We start from the raw sequence: 14,107 nt of genomic DNA, 5'->3' as shown, positions 1-14,107 counted from the left end.
ATCTCCCCCTCTATCAAAGAAAACATTTAATTTTCTTTACAAATATGTACATAATCATAGCTCTTTGATGAAGCTTCGTGGTGCAATGATCACTCGTCCCAATCGAATTTTCAGAAACAGGGAACAGGCAGTAGAAGGGTCTATGATCTGTTTTGGTGATGGAGGATCAACAGCAGTCCAGGAAATGTAACTTGTCCTTTGAGAACCAATCTCTAGGTTGAAATTAGCACCTGACGAACATTGAGCAACATGTATGTAATGCAAGGAGTCTTGTCTCATGGACTTCCCAGAACATTGGGCAGTCGCCATGAGTCCTTGGGTGGTCATGACGTGGAATGGCTCAGCATGGAAAAGAGCATCATACTTTCATTTCCTCAACTAACAAGCAATGCGCGTTAGCCCCTATTGAAGACAATATCTTTTGCATGTTGTCACTTGTCTGCATAGGCCTTCATTTTTCTTTTACAAACCACGTCTTTGGTACAGGTTTGTAGTTCAGTCGTTGATCAACATTTGGTACATTGAGTTAACTTGGTTTTCATTGCTGTCCCAAACATCAAGGTTGCAGGGCTTTCAACTACAGTTGAGTGAGGGGTTGAATGGTAAGCTCACAAGGTAGAATTCTACACAGTTTTAAGGTCAATTGGTTAATGGTAGGCAAGGGGGGAAGAGCCAGTATAGTCTGTTGGTAGAGGTTGGGTAGCTTCTAAGCACAGCTGGCCTTTTTATCGTTCGCTTAGTGTTAATTCAGAAACACTGATGATAGTCAAGCACAGGATCTTTCCACCTCATTGGTCCCATCGATTAAATACCCCTGCTTGGAGGCTGCATTTACACAATCTTCTGTGAAAGTCATTGCCTTGCAAAAAGGTTGTGCCTTCATTGCAACCAGAAAATTAAATTTGAAAAGGATTCATCCAAAATCCAGACAGTTGATCAACACCCCCTGTTTGGAAAATCCCTATAAAGTTAAGACCCAATACTTCCAATTTTTCCCAGCCCCAGGTTCTTCTGGACTAGGGAATGGAGTGCTCTACAAAATTCTTGAAGAGATATGTGATACAGAGTTGGTGCCTCCTGAACTAGGTATGGCAGAGAGCTAGCAGTGGCATACAACATCACTTTACTGAACTCCACAGTAAAGACTATGTAACCTTAGAAAACTAATGATTCTAAGACTGCTTGCCATTCTAGACTTTCTTGCCTAATTCCACTCACTTGTGTCTGTGACACAACCCAGTGTTCTCTGATGCCCTCCTGGAACTAGACTGATATTGACTGTGGCCTGCATTGAATTTGCCTTATTTACATGAATATCTGTAACTTTGAACACTTCAAACCAACTGTATGCCATACGTCTTTCCTCCATGCTAACCTTGAAGCTCTTGATATCCATCAACTGATCCTTAGGTCCATCTATTCAGCAGGCCAGTAGATTAACTGAATTTTTTTCACCCATGGAGAAACCACTCAGAAATGGTCTCCAACCTTTGTGATGCTCCTTTCACATTCACAGCGTGGATGTTGGATTTACTCCTTTCCTTGACATGCAGAAATCTCTCTTTCATATTTGAAAATAATTCACGGAGAAGAGTGTGAATACCAATAAACTAATATGATTGCCAAAAATGATATCTACGTCTAGGCTGTAGAGTCATTCAAAACTGTGTCAGATTGGTTATGTACAATTCTGCAAATATTCTGTTATAAGAACATTCTCAGCATGGTCTCTAGTCTAATATATCTGCATTGTGGAATTCTAAATTCTTTTCACTAGTGTACGTTTGAAAAATGTCTATCAAGATTTGCTTTGGTGGTAGCAAAATAAAGTAACAAAGCCATCATAAAACATTTATCAGTGTGAGTGAGAGCGCATGAAAATTGTAATGTGACAGAGAATTAGGAGGTGAAAAAGAGATAGCCTATGAATGAAATGGGGGAGTGACAGATCTGAGTATGGGACATGGGGATCAAGTGCATTTGAGAAAGAGAAATTAAGAGAAAAGTTATATGAGGTGTAGAGTGAGATATGAGCTGGAGTTATCAGAAAATAACAGAGAAGGTATCTGATAAAAGTTCGAAGATGTTTTGTTCTTTGTGCTTTATTTGTGTTCCCATAACTTTTAAGCAGTTTTCTAGAAATGCATATCTGATAGATGGATCATAATATGAATATACACATAAATATAAATAAACACACTAATCTCTTATTGTCTCCACAGAGAAATAATGTAGGAGAAGGGGATATGCTGTCTTTGTAGTCAGTGAGGTGACAGTTAAAGTGCATCCCCAGACTGCTGCACCTGTAAACTGGAGTCCACTCCTTAATGAGGAACACCAAATGGATCGCCACCTGGAAGCCAGAAGATTGATTTGTCAAATTACGCATTCACATATCTTGTCTTCACTGTTTTTTTATATTTTATCTTTTCAGTGATTGTCCTCCTCTGTATACTTAGTTTGTCTCCTTACCAGCTTAAATATATGTACATAATCAGTAGCTTTCCATAAAGGATGGTGCACCTGAAAGGCTGAAGTGCTTGTCAAAGTTGGTAACATGACAGATAGACAACCCTTTGGACTACTTCTGTTCTATCCCTACAGGCCTTTTATATGCTTGTCCGGCATCAATCCAAGTGTGTTTCCCCTTCTCAAACATGATGTGTACCGGTTATTGCCCAACCCTAACAGGCTCTTAAATTCTGACATGCTGTTTCCCAGCTTGTACTGACATTTCAGAAACAAGTTGACATTTAACTGACTCATTCCTAGCCCTGCAGGCTTTACAGATTAAACCCCTATCCTAAGCTCCTTCCTCTGAAGCATTCTCCTCGTTGATCTATATGTCTGCCTAGTCACTTTCTCGAAGTAGAACCTGCTAGGCTGCAGGTACAGAAAAGATTCTGGAACTATTATCTTGGGTTCAATCTAGTTGTCCTGGCACTATTTTGACCGATGAATCGTGGGTTTAGCGTCCCAGCATAGACCTTGCAGCACTGATCCTGAACAAAGCCGCTTAGAATTCTCGGCCTCTTTATGTCTGCCTAAATTTCGGGGTGCTTAAGCCCTTTTCCACTGTGATTTTGTTGCTCTCCTGATGGGACATTATTGTTGCAGTTACTGTAAACAGTAAGGAATAAACACAGATTATTACTATCAATGCTGTACAGTCTGTTTTACGATTTCCTGCATGAGTTCTTAAGACCACTTATCAAGGTCTAGATCTGATTGGACAGTAATAGCTGTAAGTGTTAGATCTCTAAGCTTTAGGGTGGACTTCTTCGAACATTTTACCTATTTACCTTCATTTTTAGTGTTTAACTTTCTCTTTGGTGGCTTTTGGACTATATAGCGCCAAACAACGCTAATGTGTCTGCCAAAACATGTTATGTTTGGCTTACTCTTGAGAGGCATATTAAATGTACTTCTCTTGTAAATTGGCATACCATATTTATCACAAGAAAATCACATTCCACCTCTTGGTATGCGTAATCAGCCCTACCACTGTGCTTAGTTGAAAATTCCTTTATTCCGGCAGAGGAATTAGCTTAACGAGTTTCAACTCCACTGAGTCTTAGTCATATGCAAATACTATATAGTCACCACTTGATCTGATTTATATCCGGTATTTATAGACAGTGACAAGGGACAAAACACATATTTCCTAAAGGCTGTTCAAAAAGTGAGGATGCAAACTAAAAAACCATATGGATTTGTCCTTGCATCGAATGTTAAGAAACAACAGTCGCTGTTTTATTTCAGAAATAGTGAATGTGAACTTACGTGTAAACTGCAGTTACACCTTGCACTTTTTGAACTGCCATTAGGAAATGTGCCTATCTTCCTATTAGGATAACATTGGGGATTCCTTATTGCATTTCACACACTGTGATTCCTAATTGGGAGCGGGTGGTCATAACATGTTTGGTATCTTTGAAATTGTATGTGAAATTGTTGTGATAAACCCTCCTTAATGGTAATGTCAGATTTTCATTACAATCTTAAAAATGTCACTTTTAGGAAGCTGCTATATTCCTATCCTTAGCACTTTGTGTCTGCAGCCTGTCTTGGTCACAGGAAGGGCTGTAGCTGACAGTTAGACTTTGTGAATTCCTCCCAAACAGTCACACAAATACAGGGTTTAGGTGTGCCTAAATGGGCAATTTGCTGGCAGGATGGGGGCAGAGCTGAGCACAGCCCCAGTTGCAATTGAATAACCTGTGCTTTGCCTTCACACAGAGGGTCCAATGACCCCACACTGTCACTGCAGCAAGTTTGGATCCGGAGCAGGGGAATCACAAAATTCCATGCATTTCAAAGAACCTATCAAGAAGCTTCACCCACTTTCTTTTTTTTTTTTTTGGTAAGACCTTTATTGTTGGTATGCGCATGTTATACACAGCTTAGTGCCCACAACCCTGAGTAGGCCGGCAGCGTGCTGTTACTGTCATATGAAGGAAAAGTGATCAAATGGTATGTACAACAGTTTTGCAAGTACACAGCAAGTCGCCTACAACCACTGTGGGCCGGCCGCGTTTTCAAAATCAGTTGGTCTTAGTTTTTATAGTTTTATTTGAATAACAGTTCATAACATAACCAGATCTGTCCACTACCACATTCCATACCCAGCCCCACCAAGCATAGTTTCAACGTGGGTGAAACCTCATGTTAGCACTACTCATGCTATTTAACAAGCACAAGCAAAAGCACCGTGTGACCTTTAATCCTCATCTTGCACATTTAGGTATGTCGAGAAATAGGACCAGTAGTCTCTAGGTCTAGATCTCAGGGGAAGGGACTCCTCATATGTGTGCAAAGTGTCCTTGCAATATGACATGTACGTCATCCACTGTTGTATCAGGGGAGTGTTTGGGCTGTCCCAGCACATAGAAACTCTGCGTTTGGCTAATAGTAACGCTATGACACAGAATTTACGCTTCGTTGCTTTCACATTGTGTAATATTCCCAAAAGACAGCACGAAGCCGTGCACGCAATTTGTACTCCCACCATTGCAGTTAATCTTTCCACCACTTCCACCCAATAGGCCTGTATTTTTGCACAGTTCCAGGCTAAGTGTATAAAATCAGCTTGGTCCTGACCACACCTCGTACATCGTGCTTCCTCTCGTAATCCATATTTGCATAGTTGAGCTGGTGTATAATATGCTTGATGTATATATTTGAAATGGATTATCCTTAAATTTCCATTTGGTGTGAGCATTTTTGTGAGTGTGCAGGATGTTTCCCATTCTTTCTCCGTGAGATGTGTGTCTAGTATGTAATTCCATTTGTCTTGAGCTTTGGTTGCCCCGTGGACCAATTCCGTCTGTGCTTGCACATATAGTCGCGAGACCAGATGTGACGTGTCAGTGGAGGTGATCAACAATTGCAGTGTGTCCATTGTTGGCGGCTCATTAGGGAAAGTCGGGTAATGCTGCCTCAGCGCCCCTTTAAGCCTGTGAAATGTGAAACGAAAGAGCAGTGACTGATTCTGGATAAAGGCTAAGTCGCTCTCTATCTTTATAGACGTCACCCATCGTGTACATGCCCACTTGTTTTAGCAGGTTCATTCCTACTTCTTCCCTAGTGACAGAGAGTTGCAGATGGTGATGTAGAGGTAGTGCTGGAGCATAGAGTGGCAGTTTATGCATCATGCGGCCTAGAGATCTCCAAGCTGAGTTCGTGGTATCTATTGTGTTTATGTCGTGTTCATGAAGTGGAGGCCTGGTATGCGTAATTATAGCATCCAGCGGGATTGGAACTGCATCACCCTCCTCAACCGCTACATGTGTGGTACCAGTGCGTGGCAAATTGGGCTTGGGCGCAGAGGTAATATAACCAAAAATCAGGCACCCCCCATCCTCCCCTGTGAATGGGTAGCGTTAACGTTTCTAGCTTGATCCGCGCCTGTTTGCCCGCCCAGATCAGCTTCAGCACCATCAACTTAATGCGTTTAAACACCTCTCTTGGGGTTTGGATCGGGATGTTATTAAAAAGGTAGAGCAGCTTAGGGAGTATCACCATCTTCACTATTGCCATTCTATCAGCTAGTGACAGTGGGAGCTGGATCCACCTTGCTATTTTATCTTCGAGCGCGTCAAGTGCCCTTCCATAATTAGCTCTGATGACCACCTCTGGGTCACGGTGGAACCAAACGCCCAGATATCGGACGGGGTCCGTTTGCCACTCCAGTGGATATTCAGTCACGTGCTGTCGTGTGGAGTCAGTCAGTGGGAATATAGCAGATTTATCCCAGTTGATTTGTAGGCCTGATAGTCCCCCAAATTTGATGTATACTCTTAGGAGCGGGTCCAAGTTTACGGCCGGGTCTTTGACGTACAATAACATGTCATCTGCATATAGTGATATGTGTAATGGTCTATTCGGGAATTGGATTGCCAAGTGATGGTGCTTCTGTCTCACTATGCAGGCTAGGGGCTCTAGCACTAGGGCAAATAGTAGGGGGGATAAAGGGCATCCTTGTCTCGTTCCCCTTTCAATACTAATGGTCTCTGATACATAACCATTAATTTTGATTCTCGCTGTCGGTTTGGCGTATAGCAATTGTATCCATTGAATGAATAGTCGCGGAAAACCCATCCTATGCAGAACCGTTATCAGGTAGGACCATTCAATGGAGTCAAACGCTTTTGCAGCGTCTAGAAGGATTGCTGCTGCTTTAGCGGACGGTGTGAGGTAGTGTGCTGTGGCAAAGAGTGTTCTGGTATTGTGAGTGGTGTTCCTAGAGGGGATAAATCCTGACTGATCTGGGAGCACTAGGGAGGACATAAGAGGTTGTAAACGTGTGGCAAGGACTTTGGCTATTATTTTGGAATCCACGTTTATTAACGACAGGGGACGGTAGGAACTGCAAGCGTCAGGGTCTTTGCCTGGTTTCAGCAATGCTATTATCATAGCCTCTCGCAGAGTTGCCGGAAGGATTTGGGCTTCTAGTGCTTCACCGAACATATCAACAAGATATGGCGATAGTATATCGCTGAATGTTTTATAGAATTCACATGTGAATCCATCTGGCCCCGGAGCTTTACCATTTGGCAGGGAGGCTATGATTTCAGTAAGTTCCTCTTTTGTTAATGGTTGGGTCAGGTATCGTCGTTGGTCGTCAGAGAGCCAAGCAATTGCGATATCATCTAAATATTGCAGTATCTCACGCTGTGGGGCCACTGGGCGTGATGTATATAAGTCTTGGTAAGTGTGTACGAAGCTTTGTAGAATGCCTGCTTGATCAGTATGTGTTAGTCCGTCAGCTCCCATGATCTGAGTGATAATGTGTTATTTTTGACCAGTGCATATTTTAGCAGCTAGAGCTCTACCTGGTCGACCACCCTCCCCATACGATCTAGCCACATGTTTTTTGCTTAAGTATTTAATCTCATCTGCGGCATATGTTTGGTGCTCCGTAAGTGTAGTTCTAATGTTACTCTGAATATTTGGTGTTGGGGTCTGTTCACATTGGCGTTCTAAGGTCCGAAGTGTGGATTTGCAACGTGAAAGTTGTGTCCTGATGTCCCTGAGGATGCCAGCTGTTGTGCTTATACACACCCCCCTCACAGTCGCCTTGAACGCTTCCCACAATAGTCCTGTATCTTCCGTGGTATCTGCATTAAGTCGGAAGTATTCTTTTATCGCTTTTCCAATGGTGTCTACGTATAGGGGGTCTGTTAGTGCACCATTGTTGAAACGCCAACTGTAAGGTGGAGGTACATAATTTGGAATGCTTAGTGACAGTTTGACAGGGTTATGATCCGATAGTGTCTTGGGTAAGTGTTGTATGTCGTGTGTCCATAACAATGTGTCACTTGATCCCAGCCAGTAATCGATTCTTGACCAACTTGCGTGAGGTGTGGATGTGTGTGTCGCTTCGGTGTCGTAACCTCCAGATGTCATTCAGGTACAGATCAGATATAATATCTAGCAATTCGGTCCTGGCTCGTGTGTGGTGTTCCGTCGTGTTTCCTGATCTGTCGACTGCATCATCTAGTGCAATATTAAACTCGCCTCCCCATAGCAGTATCTGATCGGAAGGGGTATGTAGGTGTCGCCAGATTTCTCGGAAGAACTCGGGTGTGTCTGTGTTTGGCCCATAAGTATTTACTAGTGTCATCTGTCTGCCACGTATTTTCCCCCGCACTATCACATATCTACCATCAGTGTCTAGTGTGGTTGTGTCCACTCTAAAGTTCATGCCTTTTTCACTAAAATAGAAACTCCTCTAGCATAGGATGAATATTTAGAACAATATATGGATTCGGCCCATCGTCTCCCCACTTGTGCGTGCGAATGTGGTGATTCATGCGTTTCCTGAAAGATGACAATGTCGATATGCCACCTATCCAGACAAGCAAATATGTGACGCATTTTCATATTAAAGGTACATGCTCATAGTGATTGAAGTGGTTTGGCTGAGCATAGGCAATGTATCTCAAGCAGACCGATCTATAAATAACAATAACAGTCCCCCCAACCACCCCCTGCCCCACAACAGCAGCCCAATTCTGCTGATGCCATACCCTCGATGAACAACCCATTTGTGTTTAACTTTGTCGGGGAACACCCGTGTGGGGGTCTGCCTGGACTTCACATCACCATCCGGTCTATCGGATGTGGACGGTCAAAATATTGCATACAGTCATCAGATGCTTGTCGTATGTGAACACACAATGTGCAGCAATCGCCCCGCCTCAGGAACGCCGTGGAGTCACAGGGCCTGTAGTCTGTGCTCACTCTTGTGTGTGGGTAAGTGTTTGGCCACAGTTTGACAACAGCCTGACAGTTCACGTGTATATACATCATTAATCTTCATGGCACCTCTCCCCATCATGCGAGAAACCTGCAGTGTGTAAGGCCTGTCCGTACATAGAAATGGGGGGAGCGGGTCTCCTCCCCCCCCCCCCCCCCCATGGAGGAGAGGGAGATCCAGTCCCGCATCACCAACTACAATCTGGGTGCACCTATAGGTGGGTTTCATTTAGTATTCCTGACAGATGTGTACTTTAACTGGTCAATGCTCCATTCCGAAACCCTAGCGATACGCAGGTAATGTTAATGCCCAGATTTTTCCTTGATGCATGTGGGTAGTCCAGCCATAAACAGTGACAGTTCACAGCCTACCTCTTATTATACCATGTGAGAGCAAGTGATCCCCACTTCCTTGTCTAGCTAGGGTTCTGGCACTGTTGAAAAATCTTATCATGTGTGTATAACAGAAGTAGCCGTACCATTAATCCAGTTCAGATATCACAAGATATACGTTAGGGGGTCTGGCCCACTCTATAAGAGACCTCCATAAAATACAGTTAGGCTTTTACCCATGTGTGGTGCGGTCGCGTCCACTTACTTGTACTGGAAAGTTAGTGTCATTTCATCCTAGCAAATGCAAGACATAGGACGGAGTATACCACCTACTGTTAGCAGTCTTCTTGCGATTGTTGCTGACGATTACGGTCCTTACGGTGGCTTGCAATTTTCTTTATGAAGTCGTTCGCCACCTTTGGAGAGGTGAAAAGAGTCGCCTTACCCTCCCATGTCACTTTCAGTCGAGCTGGGTAGAGCATGGCATATTCCACTTGGAGTTCGCGTAGTTTAGCTTTTGCTCCATTGAATTCTCGGCGAGCTTGTTGGACTGCTTGTGTGTAGTCAGGGTAAAATTCGAGTTTGTTGGATTGGTACTGAATATCCTTCTGTTCGCGTGCCATTCGCAATATCGCATCTCTGTCACGGTAATTTAATATGCAGGCTACAATCGGTCTTGGTGGCGTGCCCGGAGGGGTCTTGGTGCCAGTGTTCTATGTGCTCGCTCAACAATGATAACGTGGGATAGTTTGTCCTTGCCAAACAGGGATAGGCACATTTCCTCCACGTATGCCTCCATGTTGCCAATATTTGTCGATTCTGGTACGCCTGCTATGCGTACGTTGTTTCAGCGCGATCTCGCTTCCAAATCCTCGGACTTAGATTTGATAACCTCTAGAATCTTCTCGAAACCGGTGCATTTAGAGGTGCTGGCACGGGACTCATCCTCTACCGCAGAAATTCTGGTTTCTGCCTCGTCCAATCTTTCGCCAAGTCGATCGACTTTGGTTGCCATGGTGTCCATGCGTGTTGTTAAGTGGTCCATCTTGCCGTGCATATCCTGCAGGCTTTCCTGGATCGCCTTCAGCATAGCCTCCATACCTTTTGGTGGGGTGCGTTCCGTTTCAACTTCGGTGTCCGAGTGCGTTTGTAAATTTCTAGTTGGCCGTCGTTGTTCAAAGCTGATTTTTGGTTGCTGCTTGTCAGGCTTCCCCATGTTATGGAGTGTCTGGTGCGCGTGGTGTTGGTGTGGCAGTGGTCTCTATTGATTCCTGATCGCAAGTCCTGCAGATCAGTAACTGAGCGCCAATCCGAGGTCAGTGTTGGTCCTGTTATATCCCACGTAGTGCTTGTGCTTGTGCTAGCACACTGTAGTCTTCGACTGGAAGATGTTGCGCAACCGTGGTCAGAACTGCGCATCCCGTGGAGGAGTCGAGCGTTGCGACTACAGCACAGCGCGTGTCGCGCTGGTCGACACTGCTATGTATATTGCTATATTGCCCCAACTTTGTCTGTGGCCTCGTATTTTACTTGCTGGCGCTGTGATAGTGTTACTCCTTCACGCAATCATCTCATATTCCAGAGTGGCTGTCACCATTAATCAGGGGAGCTGCTCCGCATGTGCTGCATCGCATTACCGGCAAGTGCAGTTGAAGGCAGTAGGTGTTTTTGTGTTTTTATTTCCACGCCACGATGAGACATGTCGCGCGCTTTGCGCCGTTAATCTGGTCACTATGTCTTTGGTGAGAAGGGGCGTGGAGCACTCCGTGTATCTGGGCACGTGAGATACAGCTCAGATGGGTGGTAGCACGATCAGCATGCAGAGCAGTGTTTTGTGACTGCGCATTTAAACAGCATTTCTCACGGTATCCACTCAAAACCGTGTTTATACTGTGCAAAGTGTACATAATATGTGCAGCATATTCGTCGGTAGCCTGTAGCACAATCCTGTCCGCACATAGTCTCTGCTACAAACGGCTCAGCGCTGGCGAGTCATTTAGCAGTACTGGGCGCCGCCATTTTGGTGTTTCATTTGCGCGTGTATATTCATATATTGCAGCGTCCAGGCGACAGTGACCAGTGCCTTCTTGTCCTCCAGTCCGATATTATGCCTTGAGGATCACACTCTCAGTCGGCCTCATGTGTCATAGATTAGGCGATTGACTGTCCGCATATACCTCCGCTATCCACACGCTTTTAGCCGCCTGTCAGTGTACTTTTATTGCATTTCAAAAGCGCGATCACCGCTCATCCTGCATTGCAGCCCATTCATCACAAAACCGCAATTTCCATCACAGTCTTGCCGCCGTCTTTACTCACGATTTACGTGCGGTCAGTGGAGCACTACAGCAGAGTGCAATCAAGAGGTCTCCCCCACTTCAATAATTCCCGTAGAGCCGCCATCCTGTCTCCACCGATCCCGACTACAGGAAACCTTCTCAGGGTTAAATACACTTCTTTTCCTGCCTGTACACCTCTCAGCTGCACTCCGCCGCAATCAGGACACCTTCCGACACCACAAAGCCTGCCTTTACATCGGATTTAGGGACTGTATATCTGCTATTTCAGCAGTAGAATGAACCGTCCGGCGGAGCTGCCCGATTAGCCAGCCATTCCGCTGTGCGCCCTCTAGCGCCCCCTTAAGCTTCACCCACTTTCTAGAAGAAGGGCACCAGGGTATAAATATAGGATCTTCAGACCCACTCTTCAGTTCACTACTGGACTTGTGGAAGGACTTTCAGGAGAATGCCTTCCGCTGTGACCCGTTGTGCACTTTGCAAGCCTGCTTCTCTACCTGGAAGGACTGCTTTGCTGTCTGGAGCCTACCTTAAACCCTCAGAGGCCTGCCCTGCTGTTGTGCCCTGTATCTTTACCTACTCCTAGGACTACCAGAGAGACTATAAGTACTAATTTGCTGGCCTCCTGTTCAGAGCCACAGGGACACAAAAAGCTCCAACCATCTTGAACCACACCTGGACCCAGCTTGAGTAATTCGTAACCCCTAGATGGGGCCTGTCCAGTCCTGGACACATGGTTGAGGCCCAAAATGTGCCCAGATGGCCAAAATCCAAAACTTGGAACTTTCCCTAATGTGGGACAGACTGGCGTGGGAATAGTAAATGGAATCCCTTCTGAAGTCCGTTTTCAGTACTGTTGCAGTGTTCCTAATATTGGTTAAATATATATATTTATTTCAATATTTTCTTATCATTTTAATGTTATAGTATTTGTTTATAATTTCATTTTGTTTTAAAAGTTATATATTATTTTTTGTAAATGTGTTTTTTAAATTCCAATTTTATTTGTTTGGAAATGTATTTAATGTTTTGAAATTGAATTAATATTTTTCAGTTTTGTGTCAAATAGAATTAATATAATGTAAAATATATATTTTTAATAATTGTGTTACATTTTATATATATCTATATATGTGTGTGTGTATTCATATTAGTATATATTTATATATGGTATTAAATATTGCTGAGATTTATTTAATTTACATTATATCAATGGCTATATTAAAACTTTGATTAAAAGCTTTAAGATTATTTTTTTAAACATATGTATCATACATTAAGAAACAATATTTTGGTATGTTTAATAACAATATGAGGGTGAAACAATATTTTTGGGGGATATTTCTGTACTTATCATTATAAGGTTAGAAAATCGATATTTTTGTAAACCATATTTTTTAAACAAAATTTCCGTTACACAATATTGATGATTGCGATATTATGTTAGTGATCATGTGGTAAATTTTAATTACCTATACGGAATTTATGCGGTAAAGTTCAATAAGAATAACTCAGTCAAAAAATAAGAGTCAGAATCCGTGGTATTAGAGGTTTTAAAAGGGGTTTTATTCCTTAAAAAGGAATTGGTTTAAACCAGGCAATCATGTTCCATCACCACGAAGGTTCAGGAAGGGATAGACAATATTTTATTGACAGGTTATCATATATATAGTCAATGCATTACAGTAAGACATATGCAGGAGGCGTAACAGCTGAGAGAAACGAGATAAGGACGTATGCACGTAACAGAAGGCGTGCATGAAGGCGTACACGGAGGTGTGTGCTTAGACAACGTCACATGAAACGCATTACAAGTGGGTGGATCCATAAGTGAATCCTGCAGTGTCAGCAGAAAATATGTGGCAGAGATGCGCGCGCAGCAGCATGACGTGTGATTGACGTGGAACTGGAGGGTGAAGGGGATTTGACATTTAGCTCTACATGAGGAGACAGAAGTCTGGGGTGTCAGAACAACCTAATCCCAAATCATATCTAATATCTTGTGTTTGAGGAACTGTATTATCTAGAAGGAAAGGTCTCTCGGGCAGAGGCTATTCTATACTGACTGCTAGTGCGTGCATATGCGACTACGTGTCTACATGAGATGTGAGGGGCCATGGGCCTACCATGATAACGGAAGCTATGAATTACTTGCATGGAGACAGTGAGGCCGGGCCCTTTGCTCTGCAGCTGGGAAGGATGTTTTCGTAAACTACTAGACAGGAATGTATTTTTCGAGGAGCGGAGCAGATAACTTGAAGGTTGAATTCAGTCTTGGCAGGAAAGGCAGGCCGAGCCAGGCACAGCTCGCCGCGCAGGGAGTAAGTCAAGGGTCAGGAAGCAGCAGGCTGCGGCTTTCAGAGACAGAGGGCAGAAAGAGGCTCGATGGCAGAAATCAGGGCCTAACTCGCCAGAGCTAGAAGAGAGTGCACCACATGAAGTCGTTGGCAAGGTATACTTAGGAACGGAATATCTGACCCATTCATGGTGGATCTGAAAGAGGGCATGTTAACGTTGGACGCAAATGTATTTGCGTCTTCATAGCTGGAAGTGGAGGGAACTTACATGTACTAGAAGCACGTACATGGAGCCGTTGGGGTCTACGATAGGGGACATAACTGACCATAAAATTCATATTACCTCATTCCCTCCTTGTCCCCTACGGACCCTTCATGATATATCAATCCTCATTAACCTATCAATCTGTTCATGTAACA

At 43.8% G+C, this 14,107-nt stretch overlaps 1 protein-coding gene across 1 annotated transcript in view; it reads left to right on the top strand.

The window, feature by feature from the left end:
* The window catches only part of LOC147712250 (scavenger receptor cysteine-rich domain-containing protein DMBT1-like), a 426,380-nt gene extending 423,226 nt beyond the window's left edge, over positions 1-3,154 (top strand). The window contains exon 12 of the mRNA XM_086922980.1: positions 2,223-3,154. Within this exon, the coding sequence (XP_086779106.1) occupies positions 2,223-2,230 (8 nt within the window). The 3' untranslated portion in view covers positions 2,231-3,154. The remainder of the gene's footprint in view (positions 1-2,222) is intronic.
* Positions 3,155-14,107: the final 10,953 nt, after the last annotated feature.

Source organism: Lissotriton vulgaris, chromosome 5 (assembly GCF_964263255.1).
Source record: "Lissotriton vulgaris chromosome 5, aLisVul1.2, whole genome shotgun sequence".
Classification (NCBI taxonomy): domain Eukaryota; kingdom Metazoa; phylum Chordata; class Amphibia; order Caudata; family Salamandridae; genus Lissotriton; species Lissotriton vulgaris.
The sequence above is the reverse complement of the archived record's forward strand: the minus strand, read 5'-3'. Positions and strand labels throughout refer to the sequence as shown.